Source organism: Columba livia, chromosome Z (assembly GCF_036013475.1).
Source record: "Columba livia isolate bColLiv1 breed racing homer chromosome Z, bColLiv1.pat.W.v2, whole genome shotgun sequence".
Taxonomy (NCBI): domain Eukaryota; kingdom Metazoa; phylum Chordata; class Aves; order Columbiformes; family Columbidae; genus Columba; species Columba livia.
In genome coordinates, this window is record NC_088642.1 from 42,061,110 (window position 1) to 42,086,426 (window position 25,317).

The window sequence follows — 25,317 nt, forward strand, 5'->3', positions numbered from 1 at the left end:
TGAGTGGCCTTGCTGGTGAGACTGGGGATTGTGGAGGACAGAAAGGCACCGCAGCATGCAAACGCCTGGCTGATGGAGCAAGGATCTGGCTGAGGTGACCTGAGTGGTGTTGAGACACGGTAGGCTGGGGAAGTGTGCAATGAGGGACCTCAGTGCTGGTGTGAAAGAAGGCAGATGGTCATGGAAGGGACTGCATGAACTGGGGATCTCATGGTTCTCCTTTCCTGCAGGTGAGAGGCTCCAGTGCATGACCAAGGTGGCAGTGGAGCTGCTGCCTGAGCTCTGCAAACGCACATGGAACAGAGCTACATGACAAAAGCTAGGAGCAAGGAACTCCAGCAGTGCTAGGCAGGTGTGCAGCGGCACCTCATCCCTGGGGGATGAGGCTCTGAGACTTCATTCCTGCTCTGTTCTTTAGCCCCGCAGTGGGAAGAGAAGCAAGAGGTGCAGGCCACTACATCAGAGCCTGGCTGGGAGGTTGAGGTCCCCTCCCCAGCCCATGTACATTGGCCAGGGCAGTGACTGGAGCTCACCCACGTCTCCCACCCTACCTCCCAGAGCCACAACCTGGCCCAGCAGTACCAGAGCAGGCACCACGAGCTCTGGAAGCTAGAGGAGCTGCTGCCACAGCTACAGGTGGAGAGAAGCACCTGTCTTATGCCCAGGGGTCCTTCTTCCTGTCCCCAGTGCCTGCAGAGCTGGCTGGGAGAGAAGACCCAACTGTGAGGGCAATGCCCAAAAGGATGCATGAGGAGAAACCTCAGGATCTCTTCCCAGGTAGAGGTCTCATGGGAATGTCACCTCTTTCTCCTCCACCTCCCCATGCCCTGTTTGGTGCTCTTATTGCCTCCCTCTCCTGTAGAAGCACTTGCAGGCAGTGAAGGAGGGAGCCACTAGGCTGAAAAAGCTGGACGAGGTACAAGGGTGAAGTGCATGCATGCCAGCAGTGCAGGGGATAGGATCTCAGTGGAGCCATGCACCCCAGCACCCCCAGCCAGCAGCATAGCAGAGGATGACATCAGTCCCAGGGTCCATCACTTCCCTTCCCTGTGCCTTTTGAGTCACCACTAGGTGTCCCTGAGCCATGGATCAGAGGGGTAAATAGTAAATTAGCACAATGCTAGGTTTGAAGAGCATTGGGTGTCCCTAGGTTCCAGCCTGTATGGTCACTGCTTTGCACAAGAAATAGTGCTCATTCCAGCTGGAGGAGCAAGAGAAGTGGAGAAGGGCCACACCAATGGGCCAAGGGCATGGGGAGGTGCACAATGACATGGAGGTTTTGGAGGATGGCTGTGGTGGCCACATGGATTTCAACTCTTTTCTTTCCCAGACACATCATCATGAACTAGCCCGCCTGTGAGACAAGGTGAAAGAACTGAAAAAGCGCAGTGAGTGTGGATGGGGTACCTCTTGCCCAACACAGCTAGCCAAGGCAGCTGTACTGCATGGGTCCAGGTAGTGTTTGTAGCAGTATGAATCCCCCCCTGGCGATGGAGGCAATCATCCAACCAAGCCCTGTAGACCGTGGCAAGCAGCAGAGCAGGAGGTGAGTAGCTAGAGTCTGCGCCACTCTGGATAGTAGAAACACAGCTGGTGAGGAGGCACTGCTGGTCCCTGGTCCAGCTGGCAGGGGCTTACGGGGGATAAGGGGTCTGTGTACTGCCTGGCCAACATGGGGCCAGTGCTGTGCAGTGTAGGGGGCAGAGGCCCTGTCCTGGAGTCAGTCCTGGCTGTCCTGCCCACATGGCAGGGCCCAAAAAACATCCCTGCTTTCTGTTGACCTCTGGGAGAGGAATGTATCCAAGATGTAGCATCACTTTCTGAGTGGCCATGCTGTCCCCAGGCTTCATCACTCCCCCCTGTCCTCACCTGCCAAGGGTAGCTGGAGGGACAGCTTCCCTTGATGACTGTGTCAGGTGGTCATGAGGGAAAGGAGGCCTTTCCCTGGTTTGGAGGGGTTGGTGAGCCCCAGTGATAAGAGTCATAAAAGCCTTTTAGAAACCAAACTAGGCCTAATATAAGAAGACTAGCCATAATGTAACAGAAACTTAATAGAGAAACAATAGCTATATAGAGACTGGACATGAGGCAAAGCGGGATATGCTTGTTTTACAAGCTGGACAAGCAGGATGTTCCACCAGATAAAGAGCGAGCTATGTGACTTTTGCTGTGTAGTAGTACAAAATGACAACACACATGCTCAAGAAACCAGGTCAAGGAGTAGACCCTTGTAATCCAAGGGGTACTAGGCTGCAAAGACCACCATGGGCCACTAGAGACCCCAGATGAAGACCCTCAAATATCAAAAAAGGACTTCTGACAAAGAGCATGTTTATGTAAAAAAAAAAAAAAAAAAAATCTATGTTTAATGCATGAACTAAGCAGTGGAAATGAATGAATATGCCATTGGTGTGTGCAATAAATACCAAAAAGTGTGCACCATGCACACGCTTTGTAACAAGTAGTTCCGAGAAATGTTTGTTCATTAAAGCTCCTGGAGATGTTTGTTTGAGGTCTGAGAAGTGTTTGTATGCTTACTTGCTTTGTCCTGCTTGATGTATTTACCTAACAAGGAGATGTTTGTTTTAGTTCTTACTTGCTTTGTTCTGCTTGAGGTATTTACCTCAAAAGTAACCAAAGTAAGGCGATCAAAACTGGCTACGCAGTAGTCAACCTCACATGATGCAAGGCACACCGTGAGAGCCTTCAGCATGAGTGAAAAGTTACACCCGGAAGCTGTGGACCAGAGATGGAGTATAAGAACCAGAGAACTGAATCAGCTGTGTGCGCGTGCCGCAAGGGAGACTGAGGTCTCTAGGCCGCACCCAGCGCTGTCTTTGCTTATTGCTTGATTAAAAATAAAACTTTTGTTACTTACAAGACTAAGTCGAAATTTATTACACGCTTGATTAGAGGAAAGATCCTCCCTGCATCAGGCTTGCTGAAAAGAATTGCCTGCTTTTTAACACTTCCAAGACAGTGTTAAGGAGTCTTTTTGCTGACTTTTCGGTATCATTAAGACACAGTCCAGGAACATGTGCTCTAGACGGACCCCAGGACTGGGGATCTCCTCTTCTTATCTGTCTTGTTCTCCATCTCTACACTTCTTTCCCTATCTCAGTGTCCATCTCCCTCTTTCCCTCTGTTCCTCTTTCTGGCTCTCCATCTCCCTTCTTCTCTGTCTCTGATCCCTTTTATTCTCTGTCTCTGATCCCTTTTATTCTCTGTCTCTGATCCCTTTTTTTCTCTGTCTCTGTCATACTCTGTGGTTTTCACACGCTGTGAAATGCTGTTTCTCTGTTCTGGTCACATCCCAATTATCCTTTCCTCCTCTCCTTCTGCCAGGCCCTCAGAGTACTTGATTCTTTATCCTTTTGTTCAGCTCTACTCTCCTCACTGACTTCTCCATTCTTTGTCGCTATTTCATTCTGCCTATCCTGCTTGTCTCACCGCCTCTTTTTCTCTTTTGGTCCCTCCCTTCCACTCCTGATCCCAGCGTCCTCACTCCGCCCACATTTCCAACTACTCAGGATCCTCCGCACCCAGAGGCGTCGATGCGCATGCGCACTGGTCCCCCCTTGTGGGCGGCTTTGCAGACACGGCCCAGCCGCATGCGCGGTCCTCCTGCCCTCAGCAACGAGTAATGCGGGAACAGCCCCGCGCATGCGCGGAACGGGAGGCTAACCCTGCGCGCGTCTGTCCCCGTCTATTTGACGGGCAGCGGTGTCACTTGGTTCTCTCGGCGGGGCGACTGACACCGAAAAGTTGGCAAAAAGACTCCTTAACGCTGCTTTGAAAGTGTTAAAAAGCAGGTACTTTTATTGCAGCCCTCCGGACGGTCGGAGGATTGTTCAATCGAGTGCACGCATGACTCACGCTTTTTGGTGTTTATTACCCATTTTCTACTGCTTAGTTCATGCATTACACGTGAGTTATTTACATAATCCCACCCTTTGCCGGAAGTCCATCTTTGGTATTCGAGGCTCTCCAGTGGCCCCCGGTGGTCTTTGCAGCGTGGTGCCCCCAGAGTTGGTTTCTTGACCGTACATATTGTCATTTTGTGCTACTACTCAGTAGAAGTCACATAGCTCTTTTTTCATTTAGTGGAACATTCCACTTTCCCAGCTTGCAAACCAAGGTCATCCCGCTTTGCCTCATGCCAAGTCTATAATAGGGCTATTTTTTCTCTATTAAGTTCCTGTTACATTAGGCCTGGTCTTGTTACATTATGCCTAGGGGTTTCTAAAATAATTTTGCTCCTCTTAGCACTACCCACAGTGTAGCAGCCAGACTGTCACGTGTGCTCACAGTGTGTTCGCTGCTTCCGCGTGCCTTGGTAACTGTGCATACCTGAAGGCCGTTCCTGCATGGCATCGGGGACTGTGACAGCACGCACGGTGGCAGGAGAAGCTTGGGTACAGGGTCAGAGGGCGAGGCAGGGTTGAGGCGCTGAGACAGGTTTGAGGCACTGGTGCAGGCATCTTGATGTCTTCAGCCTGTGGAGGCAGCCGCCACCAGGAGCACAGGGGTGGGAGAGGCAGCCCCAGAATGTGTCCCAAAAGCACGGAACCAGCCCATTGCAGTACTTTATCTCAACCTCAAAAGACTCCCACACCTGCCTCAGGGTACTTGGTGGTCCCTGAATGCACCTAAACCAGTCCCTTTCCCCCAGAAAAACCCCAACCAGCCCCAGGGCCCCAAATACACAAACCTCAGCTTGCATTCATCAAAGATTCACCTTCAGGGTCTCAAATCCATACCTAACTAACCTCAGAGACCCCAGTGTTGCTGCAGGTCTCCAAAACACCTCCAACTCTACTTCAATGCCTTCACCCTGTCCAAATCTTCCCAAAAAACTGGTTCCACACCCTACCTAAATGCTCCTAGACACACCCATCGCTATGCCAGAAGCCAAAAACACCCCAAACCCTGCTGCAGGATCCCCTCATTTACCCTATCCTACTTGAGTATTCCTAGTGTTCTCCAATTCTGCCACAGTACACTCCCAAAACCTGTTTCAAGGCCTCCAAATAGCTCTGAACACTCCTCAGAGAACGTCATGCAGATACGATGAATACCTTCAAACCCTACCCAAGTGCCCCCAAAGTTCCTCAAACCTGCACCAGAGCCCCAAAATATCCCAATTCTTGTTTCTGAGACCCTGAAAGTCCTCCTCCAAATACCTACAGATCCCAATTTCCCACAAAGACCAAATAAACCTTTCTTCTAGGCCACAAAACACCCACAGGTCACTCCCTGGAGCCACCAAACAACCCCAAACTTGTACTAGGATGCCCAAAGTCCTGCCTTCAGGTCCCCAAAGACTTCCTCCAAACATCCTGAAACTTTAATCTTGGGCCAGCAAATCAAATCCAAAGGCCTCCAAAGACCCACCTGAAATGACCCAAGTAGCCCCAAGTACCCTAAACCCTGCTTCCAAGCTTCTCAGACATCTCCCAGGCTATGCTAAAGGGTCCAAACACTGTCCTGAAGCTTCTATCAAACCCCAAATATGCTATAGTTTTTGCTGTCTCCAAAAGACCCTGTACCTTGTCTAATTTTCCTCAAAACCCAAAATTTGCCCCAGGACCCCAAGAAAATCTTCAAGACGCTCAGAAATCTCCCCCAAACCTCCCCTAGTAGACCACAGGACCCCAAACACTGCCAAAATATCTCTCAGCAATGCTGAAAGCCCCCCTCCCCAAGTGACCTTAAAGACTCCAAACCTACCTCATGCTCTCAAAATGTGCCCCAGGAACCTAAAAATACCTTCAGTTGACCCTCCTCAAACCCATCTCCAGGTCTACTGGAGACCCTCAAACCCTGACCAATAGTCCCCAAAGATCTCCAAAAGTGTGCTAGGGCCCCCAAACACCCCAAAGCCTGCTTCAGGTCTTCCAAAGATGTTTTCCAGCCCCGAATCATGTTCCAGGTTTCCCCAAAGCTTGCCAAAATGTCTTGAATACCCTAAAACCTGGCCCAGGGCTGGAAAAAACAAACAAACAAACAAAACCAAAACCAAACCACAACAATTATAACAAAAAACAAAATGAACAAACAAAACAAAAAAACCCACAACCAAACCAAACCAACAAACAAACAAACAAACCCCAACAGTTTTACCGGCTCCTAAGGTCTCTTCCAAACACCCCTGAATCTTGTCTCAGCATTCCCATTCCCCACTAAACTCTGTGCAAGTTCTCCCAAAGACCCCTGGCACCCTGCTTCAGGGCACCATAGTGCTTCCCCAAAACTCTACCAAAGTGTGCTTCAAGTACCACATTTGCAGCACACAGTGCCCCAATATTCTCAGTGTCTGACAGTCCTGCCCAAGGGCTCCAAAGCACCACCAAAACCTGCTTCAGTACCCTTAAAGATCCAAAGCCCTATCTCAAAGCTGTCGTCATACCATGAACAATCCCAAATCCTGAGTACATGCCCACACAATTCTCAAAAATCTACTCCTAGGCCACAAAACAAACCCTGCTTCTAACTTTTCCCACATCAAAGATACACAGGCTCTGTCCCAGAGCCACAAAACCCCCACAAACCTGCCCCAAGTGCACCAAATACCTCTAGAACCTAGGTCCCCCAAAGCCCTCCTGGAACTCAACCCACACCCTACCCAGGGCTCTCCAAGGCCTCCCCACACCCTGCACAAGTACTTGCAACCCCTCACAGCATGGCATCAGGGTCCTGAAACATGCCAATAACTTGCTTCAGGACCCTAAAGTCATGAATCCCTAGACTCTGCCCAGCTGCAACCAATGAGGTCCAAACTCTGCCGCAGAGCAACCCAAACACAAATCCCTAATCTATCCCAAGTGGCCCCTGCTGCTAGATCCTGCCCCAGGGCCCCCAAACACTGGCAAACCCTTCCCAAGAGACACCAAACACTCCCAAACTTGCCCCAAAGCCCAGAACACCCAACTTTGTGGCCCTTAGAGACTTTTCACAAAGCAGGGTTCTGTGGAACCTTTCTGTAATTTGATATACGATCACACCTCCCTGCAGGGGAGACCACTTGGGCAGAGCCAAGTGGGCCACAGCAAGGATGCCTGATCCTGCAGCCAATTGTATGACTGGGGAGCAGCACCTTCTCCTCCTCTTTTCCTCCTCCTCTGCTCCCCTCACTTCCCCACAGTAGTAAAACATAGACCGTAGTTTTGGCCATATTTTTCTGGTTTAGGTTTGGAGTTTTTTTTATAATTTCTTTAATAAAGAAGGCATTCACCGGTGGGCACAGCTTCAGAGATATTGCAGTTCAGAGAGCTGTATTCACCTTCAGCCATTGGAGGCAGCTGTCCTCCTGCTTTCTGTCTGGCGATAGGCATGCCCTTGACTTAATAAAAGCACTGTCTTGCCCACAGGAAATGCAGCTACTACAGGATATTGAAATTACTTGCTCTATTTTATTTAAGTCTTCATCCTCCAAAGCAAGGTGTCATGGCACTCATTTTGGGGGAGGCTGGGAAATGAGCTTCCTAAACTGCACAGCATCTACCATCCCTGCTATATGTGGAGGATCAATGGAATTGTGCAGGGGGTGCACAATCTATGTTCTTGGTGCAGACAAGAGGCATCACATCAGAATAGGTAGGAAGTGCTGCCTGCCCTTACTGAGGGCAAGCATGGGCCATAGGGATGAAGACTGCTGGTCAGGGAGGGGAAGGAGAAGCAGAGAAGATGCAAGGACAGTCCATCTGAACAGAAGGGCTGCTGCTTTGGCCATAGGAGTGGCCTACACCATGATAGAATGAGGAAGCCCAGGAAAGCCTGGGGACTGTCAGTAGAGGAACAGCTTTTGATTGCCTTCTCTGCTCCTTTACAGGCTTGCTGGTGGGACTGCTCAGGAAGCCAAAGTCCTCAAAGACCTTCAGTACACTAACCTGTAAGCTCCCACACCCCTGTGAGGCCACCACTTCAGGGAGGAAGGTCTGTTTGGGGAGCAGAGACCCAGGTAAAGGCTCTGCCCTGCTGCGGGAGAAGAGGTCACCTCTTCCTGGGTGACACTGGGAGGTTGAGGCCTGCCTCTTTCATGATGTCCAGGCAACATAAGCAAGCCCCAGCCTGATTGCCTTTGGCTTGTCAGTGCTGACACCAAGCACTGCTCATTGGCAGCTCTTCTTCTGCCACTCCATGTCTGTCCCTTGCATACCACATGCTCCCAGAAACAACAGCCCCTGGGAGGGACCACCACCTTTACCCTCAGAACTTGCTTGGCAAGTAGGCCAAGGTGAGGCTGTATAGCGGGCACAACAGAACCTCTCACAGTTTCTTTTCCTCTGTGTTTCCTCAGTGCCAGAGAAAACCCATTGAAGGCTGTCAGGTTTCCCACACTTTCCTGAGAACATGTCCTGGAGCAACCTCCCAAGGGAAGAGGCATGTAAACCTGTCAAGGAAGGTGAGAAGTCAACCAACCAAACCAAAGCAGGATTGATAGCTGGATATGTGTGTATTTATCTGTCAGTTGAGGAACTGAAGATCTATTCCTTAACAACACAGTTCTTGCTAATGATTAATTCTTAGACAATATTGGTCATCCTCCATTTCTCACCTGTGGGTCTGTAGCTCTGTGCTCTTTAAGCTGTGAGTACCATTAAATCTGATGCCATCTTTTTAGCATGGCTGCCTGCAGTCCTGAGTGGCTTCTTGTCACAGAGGGAAAGGTGATGAGGCTCCAGAGCTCTTAAGGAGAGGTCAGGACTTAAAGGAGCTGGCCTTGTCTCTTCTGATTTTCCTCCAGCATGCCTGATGTTTTTACGTTATTGCTTCCTTCCTCAAGCTGCGTGGAGGGCTCCTCTATTCCTTACAGTTGCAGTTCCTTGTGCTTATCTTCTGGCAACATTTAGCTCGTTGAAAACATTCCTGCTGCACCTGCACCCATCTTTGACCCTTTGCTGATTACATGGTTCACATTACTTCTACACAAAATGTGTCCAGCTATGCCATCACAGTGTTACAAAGTTCTTGGATACTGTCTGTGTTACAGTAGTTGAGTATGCATGCATTTAAGAAAAGCTAATATTATTTATATCCTGATTAGCATATTTATATTTCATGGGTAACACAAACCTTTCCTTTGGTTACACAGCTCCCTAACTGTGTTACAGATCTCTGAATGGGGAGATGCCAAGCAGGATGTGAGACACAAAGTCTCTTGCAGGATGCGACTGGACCCAAAAGTACCCAGACCCTGACCCAACTTAAGATGTCCTAGAGAGTTCATACCTCATGGTGGGGCAGGCGCAACCAGACACCCTCCATAGGACATGTGGCATGTCTGCTGCTAGAACTGTTCGGCATCATTTGCAAGCTGCAAAGAGGGATCCTGGAAGTCTGGGTCTCTTGCTGCTTGAGTTACTTAGAGTCAATCACACACTTGTTTTCTGCAGCTGCGTCCCATGCAGGAAAGTAGAATCACAGATGTGCTGCTGACAGAGCACCTTCAGTCCAGCCTCCTTCTCACAGCCGGGCCATCCCCAGCAATAGGTCTGGACATCATGCCTTTGCCAAGGCCAAAGCAGTTGTTCCTTGGCTGTGATTGAACCAGCCTGGCTAAGGAAGAAAAGGAAGAAGAAAAAAAGAAAAAGGAAGATAAAATATATCTAAAGAGGGGTACAGAGGGGAGTATTAGTGATAGTGGTGGTAGTAGGAGTGGCAGTAACGTTAAAGTGGAGCTTTGGTGATTGGAAGTGGTTCTTCCTAGATTTTTCCATACAAGGAAGCATGTGAAAGAGGTGAAAGGAGCTTTTAGCTCAAAAGAGAAGCTAAAAGAGAATAGGCAGAATGGACAGGATGAAGCAGATCCGAGGTTCTACAGAGTTTCTTCCTCCAGGCATACTGTGTTATTTGCTCTGTCTCCAGGGAGATCCACTTGATTAAATCACTCTCTTCTATTAAAGGAACCTGATACAGCAAAATAAATAATGTCAGTACAGTCAATCATATGTTAATAAAGCCCAGAGTTCCTGAAGCAGGATCACAGAGGGAAACATATCCAGGCAGAAAGAACTATAATAGAAGCTTCAGCTAGTTAGTATTTTTCCTACCACTCTTCTGAGGTCCTTTTCCATAAAACCTCCCAAGAAATATAGTTTTATTTGCAGCACATGTGGTTCTGATATATATTGTCTTCCACCCTATAGCACCATCTGACTTAAGCCAAAGTTATTGAGGGAGCTGTCTGCAAACCAGGCACACAGGTGAACGCATTGCAACTGAGAGTAGGCCCACTTGTTTTAAACATCTGATAAAAATTCCCTGGGGAGTTTTAAAGCACTAGTTGCTTTTGTTGTTTATTTTATTTGAGTTTTAAAGCACTAATTGCTATTGGTGTTTATTTTATTTAGATTGTGTAGTACCAAGCAGGACTTGGACATACTAGCTGCTGCTTTATGCTCCTCTGAGGAGCTCTAGCCTCACAGAGCTCCAGAAAGCTAAATTACAGTTTGCTATCACTGGTAGGTCATTATATCCTTGTGACAAACTTGATTCAAAAAGAGGTGTAGATGAAGGTGAGAAATGCACAACAGGTCTTGGGGCTCTGGGGGCTGGAAGAAAAAATAATCTTAAATTCAGAAAGGCATGAGGCACAATAAGGTTTCCTGTAGCCCCAAAATATAATTTCTTTTGACTTTCAAATTCCAGCTGTCCTGCTTACTGAGTCTTTTTGCCCAGGGCTAAAAATATTTGAGTACAATGGTCCCAAAAATGGGAAATAGCATCTGATAGAACGTCTACTCCAGCCATTTTCATAATTTGTTTGTTTGGTTTTTATGATGTGTTCCTTCCACTGCCAGCTCAAATCACTGCAATATTTTTATATCTATATGTTTTTTACACAGGTTTCGTTGGTTGGTTGGGGATTTTTTTTGTTTGGGTTTGGTTTTGGTTGGTTTTTTTTGTTGGTTGGTTGGTTTGGATTTTTGGTTGGTTGTTTTTTTGTTTGGTTGGTTGTTTTTTTGTGAGTTTGTTTTTTTCCTACAGTATTTTCTTTATTTTGAAGGAAAAAAATAATTTAAAAAAAGGGTATCTCTGTCTTAAAGTTTCCCCCATTTTTTTCTTTAACATTTTGATGACAAATCTGCTTATATGTACTTTAAAAGGTAGCAGCAATGTTAGTTTCATTTGGTTTGGGGGGAATTACAGTGTATATGACCTCCACCCTAAATCCAAACAGGGTAACCCAATTCTGTAGAGACAGTCCTTCCTGTGCTCTTGTGCAAATACCTGTGGAGGCAATGCAGACTTTGCTTTATATGTCCACCACTCCTTGTGAGAGGTGCAGCATAGGAGTCCTGGACACTGACAACTCTTCCCATGGCAGCACAAAGGATGTCACCTGAGCCTCTCTACAGGTCTTTAATGAGGCACCTGTACTCACATGAGGACCTTTGGGTGTACTTTTCTCCCTTGCTCCTTTTGCCTTCCTGTCACTTACACACAAGTCTGGTAAGTAACAGGACAGAGAAGGTATGCTTGGTCATCAGACTGCAGCATATCTCACTTCCAGGCTCATGTGAACTTGACCCTCCTCTGCCAGCACCATGCATTCCCCAGGGAGGCTGCAGAAAGAGGGCAGAGTTGGCTCTTCTGAGAGGCTGCAGGAAGCCTGTAGGAGTATCTCATGAAGCAGAGTTGCTCTAGAGGCAGGCAGTGACAGTGTCCTGTAGAAAGCGTTTGGACTGAGCTGCTCCAGGGGACTCAAGACTGTCTGCTTTGCAAGAGGAACATTTCTTGCAACAGAAGTGTTGTCTTGGACCCAGCTGTGCACAGGGTGTCAGAGGGTTTCTCTAGAATCCATAGCTGTGATGGGGGCAGTTGGCTGACCATTATGTTCCTCTTCTTTAGCTTTACAAAATCAGGTGGCCTCTAGTGAGATCAGACCACATCCAGAACCATTCACCTTTGCAGGAGGCTTTTTGCAGTACCAGTTTTCCAGTGACCGCTACAGACCTGTGGCAGAAGCCTCTGCTGGGGTTACTGAGGTCACAGGCAGCTTTTTAAGAAAGCCAGACCACTGTTTTGGCAGGGAGAGTACATGGGTCCACCCCACAACACAGCAGGCCTTAACATTAAAATCCCTCTGTCCTGCTAAGACTTCAGCTCTATGCTTTCCATAGGCTTTCCAGAGAAGTGTACATCTTGAGTGTGAGCTGCAAGAGAGATGAACTATGCAGTCTTGAGAACTGTGTACAGCAAGTAAGCCGACTTCAGCTATGGTGATAATTACAGACTAGCACAGAAATTTGCATCTCTCTTGTTCTAAAGACAAAATGTGAAGTTAACCAGCCAAAACAACTGATGGTGCAAAGTAGATATTTGTGCAAGCTACCTGGCCTCACTGTTAGCAGTGCCATAATGCCTCTATGGCATACTGCCAGGGTACAAGAAACTGTATAATGGAGGAACAACCTGCTCTACTACACATGATGAATTGAGAATTAGCCTCACACACCTATATGTCTGATGCATTAGTAGAGAGAAAAATGTTCCCTTTCAAATCTCTTTTATATGGTTGGATAAAGATAAAAGTGTCTTAGCTGATGCAAAGCAGACTCTGACCAGGGCAAGAACAGATTTTGGAGACATTTGCTAGCAGTGTTTCCTCACTTCTTTAACCTATCCTTCAAAATAGAGCTAAGTTTAACCTACAACTAGTTTAACCTACAGGTAATTTCACACTGTCATTTTAAAGATCTGAGATACCACTTTGTGTCATCATTTTGAGGATAACAATGCACATCTGGCAATATGGAGACCTTTGGTTTGTGCTATGTGGCAGATCTGATTCACCCTTCTATCTTTAAAATACTTTCAAAAGTTTGATGTAGTGAGAAGAGATTATTCTTTCCTTAAACAACTCTTTATTAGAAAGTGTAAACATTTGTAAATATATAAAATTATGAAGTATCAAGTGCTTCTTGCTTCCCAGTACAGTAGGACTCAGAAGTGACAGGTAAATTTGTTGTTAATCTATTTGGTTTATTAGGTCCAGGGCTGCAGAACTGACCAGCTAGTTTTGCAAAGGACAGCTAATCTCATTTCTCTGACAGGTCAAAACTGATATTGTCTCACCTCAGTTTCAGACTTCCTTCCTGCTCCTTTTGACAAACACCAGTGCTTACTGGTGAGAGCAAAGCAGGAGCTATAGGAACTAGCAGGCTCCCTAGAAGGATGTAGCTAGGCATTTTACAAAGGGAGAGATTTCCATGTGCTAATGTGGAAGAGAATTCAGGTATTGAGAGAGCTCCTCTGTACAGTGTTCCTCGGGGAAGATGCATACTTGGCTTTGGGATCATCCTCTAGCTGGACTGGACAAAGCCAGTCACAGGTCCAATTTGCATCAAATTCCCTTAATCAGCAAGTACTCACGTTCCTTGCATGATGCATGGTAAGAAATATCACCAAGTCCCATCTATCTCACTTTTTTGTCACTGAAATGTTAGGGGGCAAAATGTTCTCAGGTTGCACATCTAGACCTGAACCCCAAAGCAGGACACTGGACTGCTGTGGATGTACTGTAAAATGAAAAATCCATCCATTGCAATTGCTAGGGTAACTGAACTCCAACTGGGATATTCTGTGTCACTAACCATGTCTTCTAACATTCAATAATAGCTGTGAGTTGCAGAGATAATTGCAAGATGTTCGTTGATGTTGTTTCTTACTTGGTCTTCCCCAAAAATCCCATGTCATCTACAGAAACTTATAACAGGTCCCTGTGTTCTCTAAGTCAGGGGTGTCAAACTAATTTTCATGGGGGGCCACTTCAGCGTCACAGTTGCAAGTCCTAAAATTACATTCAGCCCTTTGAAGGCAACCGTGAGGCTGACGTGACTCCCATGAAAATTAGTTTGACACCCCTGCTCTAAGTGGTCCCCTTTGCCAATTCTCTGGCCTGTGCAGGCTACACTACCCTAATCTTACAGCAGCAGGTTCGTTTTCTTGTGGAAAACTTAAACCACTGGAATTGCAGGAGAAGTGGAGAAACAACAGAAGCCCAAGTAAAACAAGCTTATCCTGCATGTCTCAGCAGCTGACAGGGGACCAGAAGGGTGAGGAATACTGCTGTATTTAACTTCTGCTTCTTAATATTTTCTTTCACAGGCAGCACTGCAGGTAGGGCTTTTCCTGTTTGTAGGAGAGAACAAAGTGGCTCATTGTGACAGATTTGCATTACAGATCACATACCTGCACTTCCCTGCTGTAATGGGAGGATGCACCAGCTCCTACTGTGCTTTACCTAAGAGGCACAATTAGCTCCAGCCTTAGAGTGGAAGAGTTGTTACGCCATACAGGAAGCACAGCTCTTAAACAGAAGTTTTCCACTAGATTTGTGACAGGCACAGCTTCTACCTCTCTGAAAGCTTCACCCCTGATCCAAGAACATGAATGAAAAAAATGGTTGAAATACGATGCTCCTCTCCTCTGCAACATTTCTTTAGCTTGAATCAAGTCACCTAAAAATCCCTGTTACCTGCAGAGTTCTCCAGTCCCATTTTGACCTTCCTGGCAGCACAGCCTTTCTTACAGCCAAGACTCACAAATAAATACAAGATTGAGGTAAGCACAGCAAAAGTGCTGCAGTGACTCTGCTCTAGCCCTGTTTTGTTCTACAACAGGATATGTTGTGCAACACTGGATATCCCAGTGTGCCAGCTGAGCATTTGCAGTCATAGTCCCTGTCCACAGGCCTAAGTCCTTCCCTTACTGGGTCCCTGGCATCCCCTGGTTAGGCTTCAGGAACATCTGCTATTGCAGCATCTTCTGCGTTGACCAAATCGCCACTATTTGTCTCAGCATGGAGCCGCTTGTAGTCAGTGTGGAAGAAGATGACGTAGAAACAAGCCACAGCGCTGCAGAGGCCTGCCAGGACCAGTACAGGATCTGCAAGGAATATACACTTTTAGATAGTGAATTCACTACTCCTCATGAGTGCAGAAGTCTAGAGGTCCACTCCACAGCAGCTGCACAGCCTGGGTGATCTCCTCCCAAGGGCGAACCCTGAGGACAGTGTGCAGCTCACAGTGGGGCAATGCCAGTTTGGTAGCAGCCAAACCTCATCTCACCTAATGCTAGCATAGAAAGAGGATTTGGGTGAAATGTGGAAGGTTTCCAGGACTCTTGTCCTGCATGATCCCGCAGGTTGGACGTCTTACACTGGTGCACATAGTGTGTTTGTGGGAGAGTGTGTTTCTGTGTATGTGTACACCTTTGTGTGTTGGGGGGTTGTGAAGAAAGTTACAAGAAAAGTCTGAATCAAAACACTTGAGCTTCATAAGAGAGCAGGTCCACACAGGTTCTTCTTATATCATCCAAGAGCAAAGTGTAGGAAAGGTTCACAATGAATAAACTTTGATTAAAGAAAAATTTGTGTTAAAATAAACATTTTCTGGAAAAAAAAAGAAAAGGTAAATAGGGCAATCTAAAAGGCTATGCAACAAGGCCTGGAAGTAGTTACATTTTTATTCCAGCAGTGTCTCAAATAGGCACCTGCATGCCTTTCTCCACAGATTCTCCTTCATGTATTAATCAGACCACAAAGTGAGTAGGAGTGGGTACCTAATCAGGAGATCCAGCTATGATCTGATAAGGAGGAGACTTGTGGGCTTTCAAACATGAAACACTCAAATTACTTTTGGTGGGCAGTTATTGTGAAGCCTTGTTCCTCGCCAGCTACAGGAAATCATTCTGGGGAGTTTCAGCTTAGCCAAGCAGGTTTGTGTTGTGGTGTGTACCGAGGACTTTGTGTCAGCATTACATAAATATGAACCAGCTGAGAGGATCAAGACCAGGGTTTAGCCTGCAGTGAAAACACATTTGTGCTCCTGTTCATCTCAGTTGCTCTCTCTTCTCCTGACTGACTTGGAAATGTGTAATAAGTCAGAACAATGCTGTACCATCATGTTAGAAACCCAGGCAGCTGTGTGTGCAGAAGCAAGGGAAGCAACTTTCAGCAAATGCACTTACAGTCTTGGCCTCCCACACTGAAACGCAGCACAGGCTGTACCACATAGACTGTGTCATCCTCTCAGAACAGCTACTTTCTAGCTTGTTGAAGCTCATGTCTCTCCGGGGTGGCTATAAGGGAAAATTTAATCCGGAGCCAGCAGCAACATTCATGCCATTTTAGAGGTTTTCTTGTTTCAATCTTGCAGGTCTGGTTTAGCAGGAGCAGCAAGGAAGTGCACTATCAGGTTAGGAAATGTGGCTAAGAAATATGCTACGATAAGAATCAGTCTTGCAAGCTCCCTCCCAGTGAGACCTGGAGAGGGGTGTACATCGGGTGCAATCAAGTGCCCAGCATAATGTCCAAAGGACATACTTACTTGTCCAGTCCAGGGCTCCATCCTGGTCAAGGGCACAGGTGGAGGATGTATCCTCAGAAACATGCACAGTGAGGGCTTGTAGCAGAATCATTAAAATCACGCCTTCAATCTGGCTGTGGGGAGAAGCCAATATGCAGTCATGGCACCTGCCTGATTCATCAGTGCTGCAGATAAGCTCAGATTCCCCAGTAGGAAGAAAGTGATACCCCTCTCTGGGGCAGAGTCCTGACAGAAAAAGCTACTGTCAGCTTCCTCTGCCCCAGGTGCTTGGTTAACTGGCCCTGGCTCACAGGGTACCCAGGTCAGCCTTTCAGTACATCCCCAGACATGGGGCCAGCATGGTAGGACCACTATTTACTCCCTCTGGAGGTGGGTGGGTGTTAACTACAGCTGCCAAGGAGCTGAGGCCTAGTCAGAGATTTGGGCAGAGACTTGGAAATACCTCTCACTGCAGGACTGCAGATGGGAGAAAGTCAGGCTATGACTTCAGCTTCCTCCTTATTGTTGGCTGGCAGCAGCAACAAAGTCCACAACCAGTGTAAGACAACAGCCTTCAAAGGCAGTGCCCGTCTTTTGACTTATGTTTCTTGCTGCTTCAGCTTCACCTGACACACACACATGGCACCAGGCCATATGTATCACTACTTAGGACTGCTTAGGACTCCAACAAGGCATTTCTGCAGCAGTCCAGTTCCAGCCCTAGGCATGTACATTGATCATTGGAAGGACTGTCACTGACCCATCTGTTGTGACCATCTTCCCTGTGAGTGATCAGCCCTATCTCTCTCAGTAGAGCACTGAGACCTGATAAGTCCCTGGACTGATGTGGGAATTGGTGCCCTTCTCAGGCACCTCTCAGGCCCCTCTCAGCCCCCATCTGCTTCAAAAGTAGGTGATGCTGGGCATGATTAAATTCTGCTTTGTGCCTAACAAGGGAGACTTTCATCTTCCTTCTTGTTTTTCTTGCACCAACCCCCCCTACTTGTCCTTGCTTTAAAACCTTTAGCTTTAGCCAGCCAGCTTCCTCCTGGCCATGGTCATGTTCACGGACACCAGGACGAAGTTCAGCAGGATGGCTAGCAGTGAGTGATGTCCACACTCTTCTTTATCTGCAGCCGTGTGTGTGTGTGTACCCAAGCTCAGTTGTCAATTTAACCTCCTTACCTTGCAACAAAAATCAGACCTGTAGATGTGCCCTCTCCCACAGGGTAGGAGCACTCCACAGCCAGCTCCATGGCAATGGGGTAGATGGCAAAACCGAAGAAACCAAAGAGCGAGCTGGTGACAGCCAGCGTGACAGCCTGGTGTCTGAATCGTGAAGTCTGCAGGCAGAAAACCAAACCAAACCAAAGAAAACCAAAACCAAAGTCTCAGTGTCAGCTGTACAGAAAGTCTCTGAACCCATAACCTCCAGGAAGTCCCAAGGGGTCACGGTTCTCACCAATGCCTTCACTACCTGTTCCTGAAACCTCTCTTTTTACCTCCAACCCTTTAGAGTCAACAAATGGCTACATGATTTATATTTTGAATTTAAGGAAGGGGAGAGAGGATCAGCAGAATTACCTGAAAAGCATTGGTGTGGTCATATTACTGTGACCTGACTTCCTGGTCAGTAACTTACCAGGAGTATGCTCAGCATATCTCCAGCACCAAGTGAAACACACACTTTTCTCCCAATGCAAGCTAACATTTCAGAAGTGGTTGTTTGCATTGGGTTACATATGAGAATTCACTGGGCTGCTGCAGCTCGCGGATAAAGAGAACTACTCCTTAGGTGCTGCAGATCAGTAATAAGAAATACAATTCCACACCATGTCAGACTCATGTTTGTAACACCGGGGCTTTACAACAAAAAAAATCCCAAACAAGAAGAAGAATAATTAAAACAAACAAACAAGCAAACAAACACACACACAAAACCAACCAACCAAACAAAAAAAACCAACCCAAAACATAACAAACAAAAAAACACTTGAAACATTCAGAAACCCTGGACATTAGTTTAGTGCCGAGAACAGCCTTGTCCCTAATTGTGGAGGAAAGAGCATGGCCTTGTCCAGCCAATGCTATTAAAGTCAAGGGCATAAATCCTGCAGCCACAATGCTGGTACCTTCTTCTGAACCATGTAATAAATTCCCACAGAGTAGCATGAGATGTCTGTCCTGGCATGGCTGTAGCAGGCCTGGCCCAGCTAAACTGGTAAAGTCAAAGAAAACTCTGGTGTCTAGAATCCAAGTTTAAAGCATCATGGCATCAAGCAGGTTTGAATGGATGTGTGTCAGTTTACTACTTTGAAGTACTATTTCATCTGTATGGGGTGAAGGGAACAGAGGGAATGGGAGGATGGAAAGCTTTGCTCGTTGCTCCTGACAGAGTCTCTTGCCTGTTCTGTGCTTTACCTGATCCCAGTCATGCTGACTTGTATTCAGAGCATCCCCCGAACAAATGTCAGAGTATTAAAGGGGGAAATGTAAGGTCTGCTTTAGGCACATTGTCTTACACTGAGAAAGGCATTGCATTTGTCTCATTATGGTGGAGCTAACATCACTGGGATCTTGGCCAACAGGGAGGTGTGATCACACTGTATTTAAAGTTTGGATTTTTCAACATAGAGGAGAAATGCACAGCACAAGCCTGTTGGTAAAGCAGAGGAGAAATGCACAGCACAAGCCTGTTGGTAAAGCAGAGACCTGCACCAGTCTGGGTCCTCTGCAGTGCTAGGAGTCCTGTGCCTCATGCTCAGATTCCTGCTGGGAGATGGCTCTCACTGGCAAATGACTAAGCTTGAGTGCAGTACTTGCACTCCAGCCCCATGGCTGTTAAGTCTCCAGGTTCTGTGTTCCTCTCCTGGCTTTATTCCAGTGTCCCCCTTTTCTGATTCTCCCTTACCTTGTCTTCCTTGAGTAATACTGCAGAACTATTAACAGGTCCTTTCTGCTAATCTTCCATTCCTGGCAGCCACCACAGTTAAAGGCAGGTGTTGGGAACACTATGACATTCTTGTTTATTTTTGCAAGATGGACATTTAGCAATTCCATTTCTTTTTGGAAAGCATGATCTCAGGGCCAGCAAACAAACAATGGTGATTCAATGTAAGGAAGTAAAATTATGCCAATTTACTTATATCCTGAAACAGTCTGCCTTAGGCTTCACAATGATTGTGAAATCCTCAGTAAAGGGTTTTTCTTTAAGATTTTCCTAGCCCAAGAGATAATCCCAAAGCACAACACGTGCCTTAATAAATACTATGACATCAAATGACCTTGGTTTGAATTGATGATTTATCGAATGGGAACAGAACTAAGCACACAGGTATGGTGCGATGCACGGGAGAACTCACCACTGCAAACATGATGCTGGCAAGTGCACTCAGACAGAAACAAATCTTGGTGGACTCTATGAACTTCCTTGTCCGGTCGACATACAGGCCTAACAGGAAAGCACCCAACAAACCACACACTGTAAACAGTGCACCGTTCAGGCCAGCAAATTCCTGGAGGGCAGAAGAACAAGTAACTGAGCAAACAGAGCAGTTAGGAAAGAGGTTTTAATGTCACTGATGAATCTGCCTGCTGCTAGTGTGTCACTTGCTGAGGTAGGAAAAGCTTCCCTGCCCGTTGCAATAGCTGAGGCCAGCACGGGGCTCTGAGTAGCAAATAACAGGGCCCAGATGCTGCTACAAGTGCATAGGGACAGCAGGGTCACAGCACTCCCAAGGTCTCAGTGGACAACAAATCTTTGCACATCTGGCAAGGGAGGCTGGTGTGCAGGGAGGCAGCAGCTGTTCCCTGGCATTGAATGCTCCAGTCCAGCCATGAGGCTGTTCTTGGCTCCTCCAGGGGCAATCAAGTGCCTTGTCCACACTGCTGGTAACAGGTTCAACTGCCTTGAGATCTGCTTCTGTTTACAATCATGCTTCTGCCCTCTTACCAGGAACCTGCACTGTCAGAATGCCTTCCACAAGGCTGGCAGCCCCAAAGTGTGTTAGATGAGACAGCATCACCTGGCTGTAGCAAGGGGGTCTCAGTAAGGCAGTGAGCAGTAGTTAGGATAGGGTATCTGCTCTGTTGCCTGCAGTGGCTATCTTTGCTTGTCCTGCTTCTTCAGCTCCATAAGAATTCAAATGCAGACACAGATCCTGAGAGCAGGGAAGCTCTAACAAATTTGGGTAAACATTTTTGAGAGCCTCAGGGGCAGAGTGAAGGAAAGATTATCTGAAATAGCTTCTGTGGACTAAAGGGCCATGGCAAGCCAGTCACACAAAGACAAAAACATCATGATGCCCAGAAAGCAAGGATGCAAAGTTTAAAATGTTTCCGGTTAAATGCCAAAGGAGTGTGCAAATATGAGCTGGCTATGGAGTACTGAGCCAGATATCAGACCTGGGAGTTGAGAGGGAGTGGACAGAGACCAGACATGTAGATGTGCATACAGAACAGCTGGAGAGGTGTTTTATGGGGACCTCCATGGCGATACAAGCAGCAGGACTGAAGTTCTGCCAGCCTGAGGGAAAATGCAGGAACCAGGGCGGCCCCATGCTATTGCCAGGAAAGAGAGCAGGAGGAACCAGCTGGGTACACACTGCTCAGCTGGAAAAGCAGCACGTGTCTGAGGTCCTGGGAAAGATGGGGAAACAGCTGTCACAGTACCTATGACTTCCTCTGCTGCCCTGGCTTCATGTAAGACTGTGTAAAGAGGAAAAGGTGGCTGCATCAGCCTGCCTTCAGCTTCAATCTAGGGCCTGCCTGGGCCCCATCCTGTTCTGGAGAAGGTGTCAGAAGGCTGCACAGACATCACTGCTCTGGAGTGGCTTATCAAAAACACTTATTTTTCCCAAAGAGTACTTCAGGAGGAAAGTATTTTAATTGACAAATGGGAGGCTGGCCATGGGCAGTAACAAAAATGCAGACCATCCATTATACTGAGAGATTGACTGTGTTCTAGATTAATGCACTGCTTAAGCTATATTAGATAATGTGAGCAAATAAGATATGAGACAGTACAGCATATTCAACTATCTTCATTTTGCTCTGAGTCTTTTATCAGGGAAAATAATTTTGATTGTATCATACATGATGTGGACAACGGGGAGGAAAGGAAGAAGACTCACATTTGAATATTCCTTTTCACAAAGGATCTGTTCTAGCAGAGCTGAAAAGCAGGTGAACATCCCAATTCCTCCTCCAAAACACAATGCCAGGATGAGGTATGGCTTGTTTCTCAGGAGCTAGAGAAAGAAATTAATGTGTCATTTAAACAAGAGGAGGGGGAAAAAAGGCCTGGCCGTGACAGTAGGCTTCAGGGTCAGAAGCTCTGACTCCTCAGTTGGAAATGGTGACGGTGCAACCCTGTGATCATTAGAGGAGTTTGACTTCCTCCTGTCAGTTCAGCCAGAGGACAAGTTAAAATCGGTACCATGTAAGGAGGATCTCTTCAGTGTCCAAATACCTCCTTCATTTTGCTATATGCTATCCTACCTGTTACCACATCTGCTCAGAAGGCTTAGGTTGTGTGGTCCTCTTGGAGGAGCCCAGGTGTGCCTGTCTGAGCTAGCCAACCTGCAGACAACCCACAGCTGAATGCTCAGATAACTCCAACAGCTTTGCTGTGAGGAGCTTCCAAACCCCAAGGAAGGAAGGAAACCTAGTCTACTTCAGGAGGAGAGTTTAGTGGAGTTCAGAGTCTGCTTTGTCAAGAGATTTCCCAGCATATCCCTGTCTGCCAGGGCTGCACCACTCACTCCAGCACTGGTCTGTCTCTGTGCTGCAGCACTTACCATTTTGAGCCCTGTAAGGAATGGCTGGGAAGTCGAGTTAGTGGCACTGACTGAAGGAGGCGTTGGAGGAACCTTCTCATGAATCCCCACAGTTGCTAGAGCACAGGCTGTTACGGATGGGATGGCATAAACACCCAGCTACACAACACAAAGTAAAGACATGTTACCAGTATTTCCAGATCAACTGCCTCAATATAAATAAATCAGCTGGACCCCAACTGGCCCAGCTGGCTGATAAAGTAATTTTCATTTACCATCAATGGGATGTGTTTTCCTTCAGGAACTAGTGCAGGTGACAGCACGTTTGCTATAAGAATACCCAAGGGATTGGCTGGAAGGAAACAAACAGAGAGACAATTTTTTCGGGCAAGCAGTCAGAATCGTGTGTCCACCCCTAGTGCCAGTCAACACCAGAGATGAAGTGTGCAGCTGAGCAATCAGTAAGGGCAGAACAATGCATATATAGGGAGAAACAGGCAGGGGAATATTTGGAGAAGTTGACCGTGGTGTCTTACTGCTGCCACATCTGTTCCCTCACCCCCATGAAGTCCATTCTATAAACCTGTTTCCCTATAATCCCTAACTCCTGTAAACTGCTTTTTGTCTATGAATTCCAGTGTTGTCACCCTCACAACACTGCCTCAGTAAATGCTGAGGGGACAAAACGAAGATGGAGGAATCCATGTCGTCTGTCCTGATGTTACATATCAGCAGTAACAAATAGAGGTACTTTCCCTTCTTTACTCCCTCTTGAGGGATGCACCAAGAGGCATGTATACATATGGATAAGATCCCCCTGAGCCCTCTTGACAGTGAATGATCCTAGCTCTCTCAGCCTTGACTGGCATGACAGATGCTCCATTCTCTTAACTGTCTTAGTGGCTCTTAACTGGACTTAAACTAACATGTCCATGTCCTTCTTGTACTGAGGAGTTTAGAACTGGACACAGCTCTTCAGATGTGCACAAGGGACCTCCCTCAAGCTGCTGGCAACGCTTTTCCCAGTGGTCACCAGGATGCCATTGGTCTTCTTTGCCAAAAGGGCATAAAAAGCTGGAAAGCCCTTTGACAGCTCTCTAAAGTGACATTATGTAATTCACAGCACCTTTCAAGCCAACAGAGTTCCTCAGCAAAGGCCAAGCTGATATACAAGCTGATCTCTCCTACCAACCACAAAAATCATATGGCAGAAGAGAATTCTGGACACTTGTCTGTACTGGAGTAGGGAGTTACATTCTTAAGGGGCTGGAGCTGAGCAGCATCTGAACTAGCACTTCCAGGACTCAGCTTGCAAACGTCCAAAATTGCAGGAGACAATTTTTTATCTTTAAGGCAATGTTCTGCAAACAGTTGAACAAGTGAAGTTGTTTTTCCGCTAGTATGCATGGATGAAGTTAGGAAAGCCAAAGCCAACCCGGAAATGAGATGGGTGAAAGATGTTAGTGGCAAAGGGAAGGTTAGAGAAAATGTGGGCCTGTTGCTGGATGTATCAGAAGACATGGTGACAAAGGACATGGAAAAGGCCAAGGTATTCAATGCCTTCTTCATCTCAATCTTTACTAGTAAGACTGGCCTTCAGCCCTGAAACCAGAGGTGAAGCCTGGAGCAAGGAAGATTTACCGTCAGCTGAGGTAGAGAACGTTAGAGAACATTAAATAGACCAGACATACACAAGCCCATGAGACTGATAGGATGCACTGATGAGTGCTGAGTGAGCAGGCTATTTTCATTGCAAGGTCATTCTTGATTTTCTTTAAAAGGCTATGCCAATATCAAGAGGCTCCTTTGGTCTGGAAGACAGCAAACATCACTCCCATCTTCAAGAAATGCAAGAAGGAGAATCCAAAGAACTCCAGGCCCTCCAGTCTCACTTTGATTCCTAAGAAGGTAATGGAACAACTAATCTGGGACACCATTTCCAGGCACATGAAGGACAACAAGATGAACAGGAGCAGACAGCAAAGGAGAAACATTAATAACTTTGTACAGTGAGATGACTGGCTGGGGAGATGAGGGGAGAACAGTGGATGTTTTTAATCTCAGTTTTACTAAGGCTGTTGACACTGTCTCCTATAACATCCTTGCAGGCAAGCTGATGAAGTGGTGGCTAGATAAGTAGACAGTGAGACAAACTGAAATTTAACTGAACAGCTGGGCCCAGAGGATTACCATCACTGACATGAAGTTCAGTGGGAGGCCGGTCCCTAGTGGTGCATCCCAGGGGCTGATACTGACACAAATACAGTTTAACCTTAACAAAAAACCTGGACAATGAGGCAGAGGACACCCACAGGCAGTTTGCAGATGATGTAACACTGGGAGGAGTGGCAGGCTGGAGAAATGGGCAGAGTGAACTTCACAAGGAGTAGGAACAACAATAGGAAACGTAAAATCCTACACCTGGAGATGAATAACCACATCCACCAGTAAACACTGGAGCTGACCAACTGGAAAGCAACTTCACAGGGAAGGGCCTGGTGTGGAAGGTAGGGGTCCGGGTGGACACCAACCTGACCATAAGCCAGCAACACAATCTCATGATAAAGAAGGCTACAAGCATCCTGGGCTACTGCCTAAGCAGCGTGTTGTCAGCAGAAGATGATCCTTCCCCTCTACTCAGTGCTACTGAGGCCATATATGCAGTATTGTGTTCAGTTCTGGGCTCCCCATTATGAGTGAGACATGGACTCCCTGGTTGAGCAAAGGGCCAAAAAGATGATTAAGGGACTGGAGCTTCTGTTATGTGAGGAGAAACTGACAGAACTGGGACTGATCCATCCGGAGAAGCTGCTGGAAAGCATTTTGCAGGGAGGGATATGGGGTCTTGGTGGCCTGCAAGTTGACTGTGAGCCAGTAATGCACCATTGCAGAAAGGTGTCCTACAGAATCCTGGGCTGCATTAGAAAGGGCATTGCCAGCAGGTGGCAAGCAGTGATCCTTCTCCTCTACTCAGCCCTAGTGAGAAACATCTGGAGTGCTGAGTCCAGTCCTGGGCTCCTCAATACAAGAAAGATACAGTTAATGGAGCAACTTCACTCAAGGGTCAAATAAATGATTAAGGGACCTGAGCATCTCTCATACCGAAAGAGGCTGGGAGAGCTGAGAGTGTTCAGCCTGGAGAAAAGAACCTTGATCAGATAACGTAAAGAGGGAACCAGACTTTTCTCAGTGGTGTCCAGTGGCAAGATAGGAGGCAATGGACACAA

The 25,317-nt window shown here is 47.0% G+C and overlaps 1 protein-coding gene across 8 annotated transcripts in view; it reads right to left on the reverse strand.

Annotated features, from left to right (window-relative positions):
- Nucleotides 1–8,436: 8,436 nt before the first annotated feature.
- The window catches only part of SLC49A3 (solute carrier family 49 member 3), a 31,903-nt gene continuing 15,022 nt past the window's right edge, over nucleotides 8,437–25,317 (reverse strand). For 3 of the 8 annotated variants that reach the window (XM_065045521.1, XM_065045516.1, XM_021296363.2), the window contains 7 exons: nucleotides 22,366–22,442; nucleotides 22,112–22,249; nucleotides 21,446–21,562; nucleotides 19,676–19,828; nucleotides 17,499–17,656; nucleotides 16,335–16,447; nucleotides 12,853–14,892 (listed from right to left, as the gene is read on the reverse strand). In XM_065045521.1, coding sequence (XP_064901593.1) covers nucleotides 14,738–14,892; nucleotides 16,335–16,447; nucleotides 17,499–17,656; nucleotides 19,676–19,828; nucleotides 21,446–21,562; nucleotides 22,112–22,249; nucleotides 22,366–22,442 — 911 coding nt within the window. In that variant the 3' untranslated portion in view covers nucleotides 12,853–14,737. Of the gene's footprint in view, nucleotides 9,910–12,852; nucleotides 14,893–16,334; nucleotides 16,448–17,498; nucleotides 17,657–19,675; nucleotides 19,829–21,445; nucleotides 21,563–22,111; nucleotides 22,250–22,365; nucleotides 22,443–25,317 lie in introns of those variants that run through there. The other 5 variants (XM_065045517.1, XM_065045519.1, XM_065045518.1 and 2 more) reach the window with 5 other exon arrangements.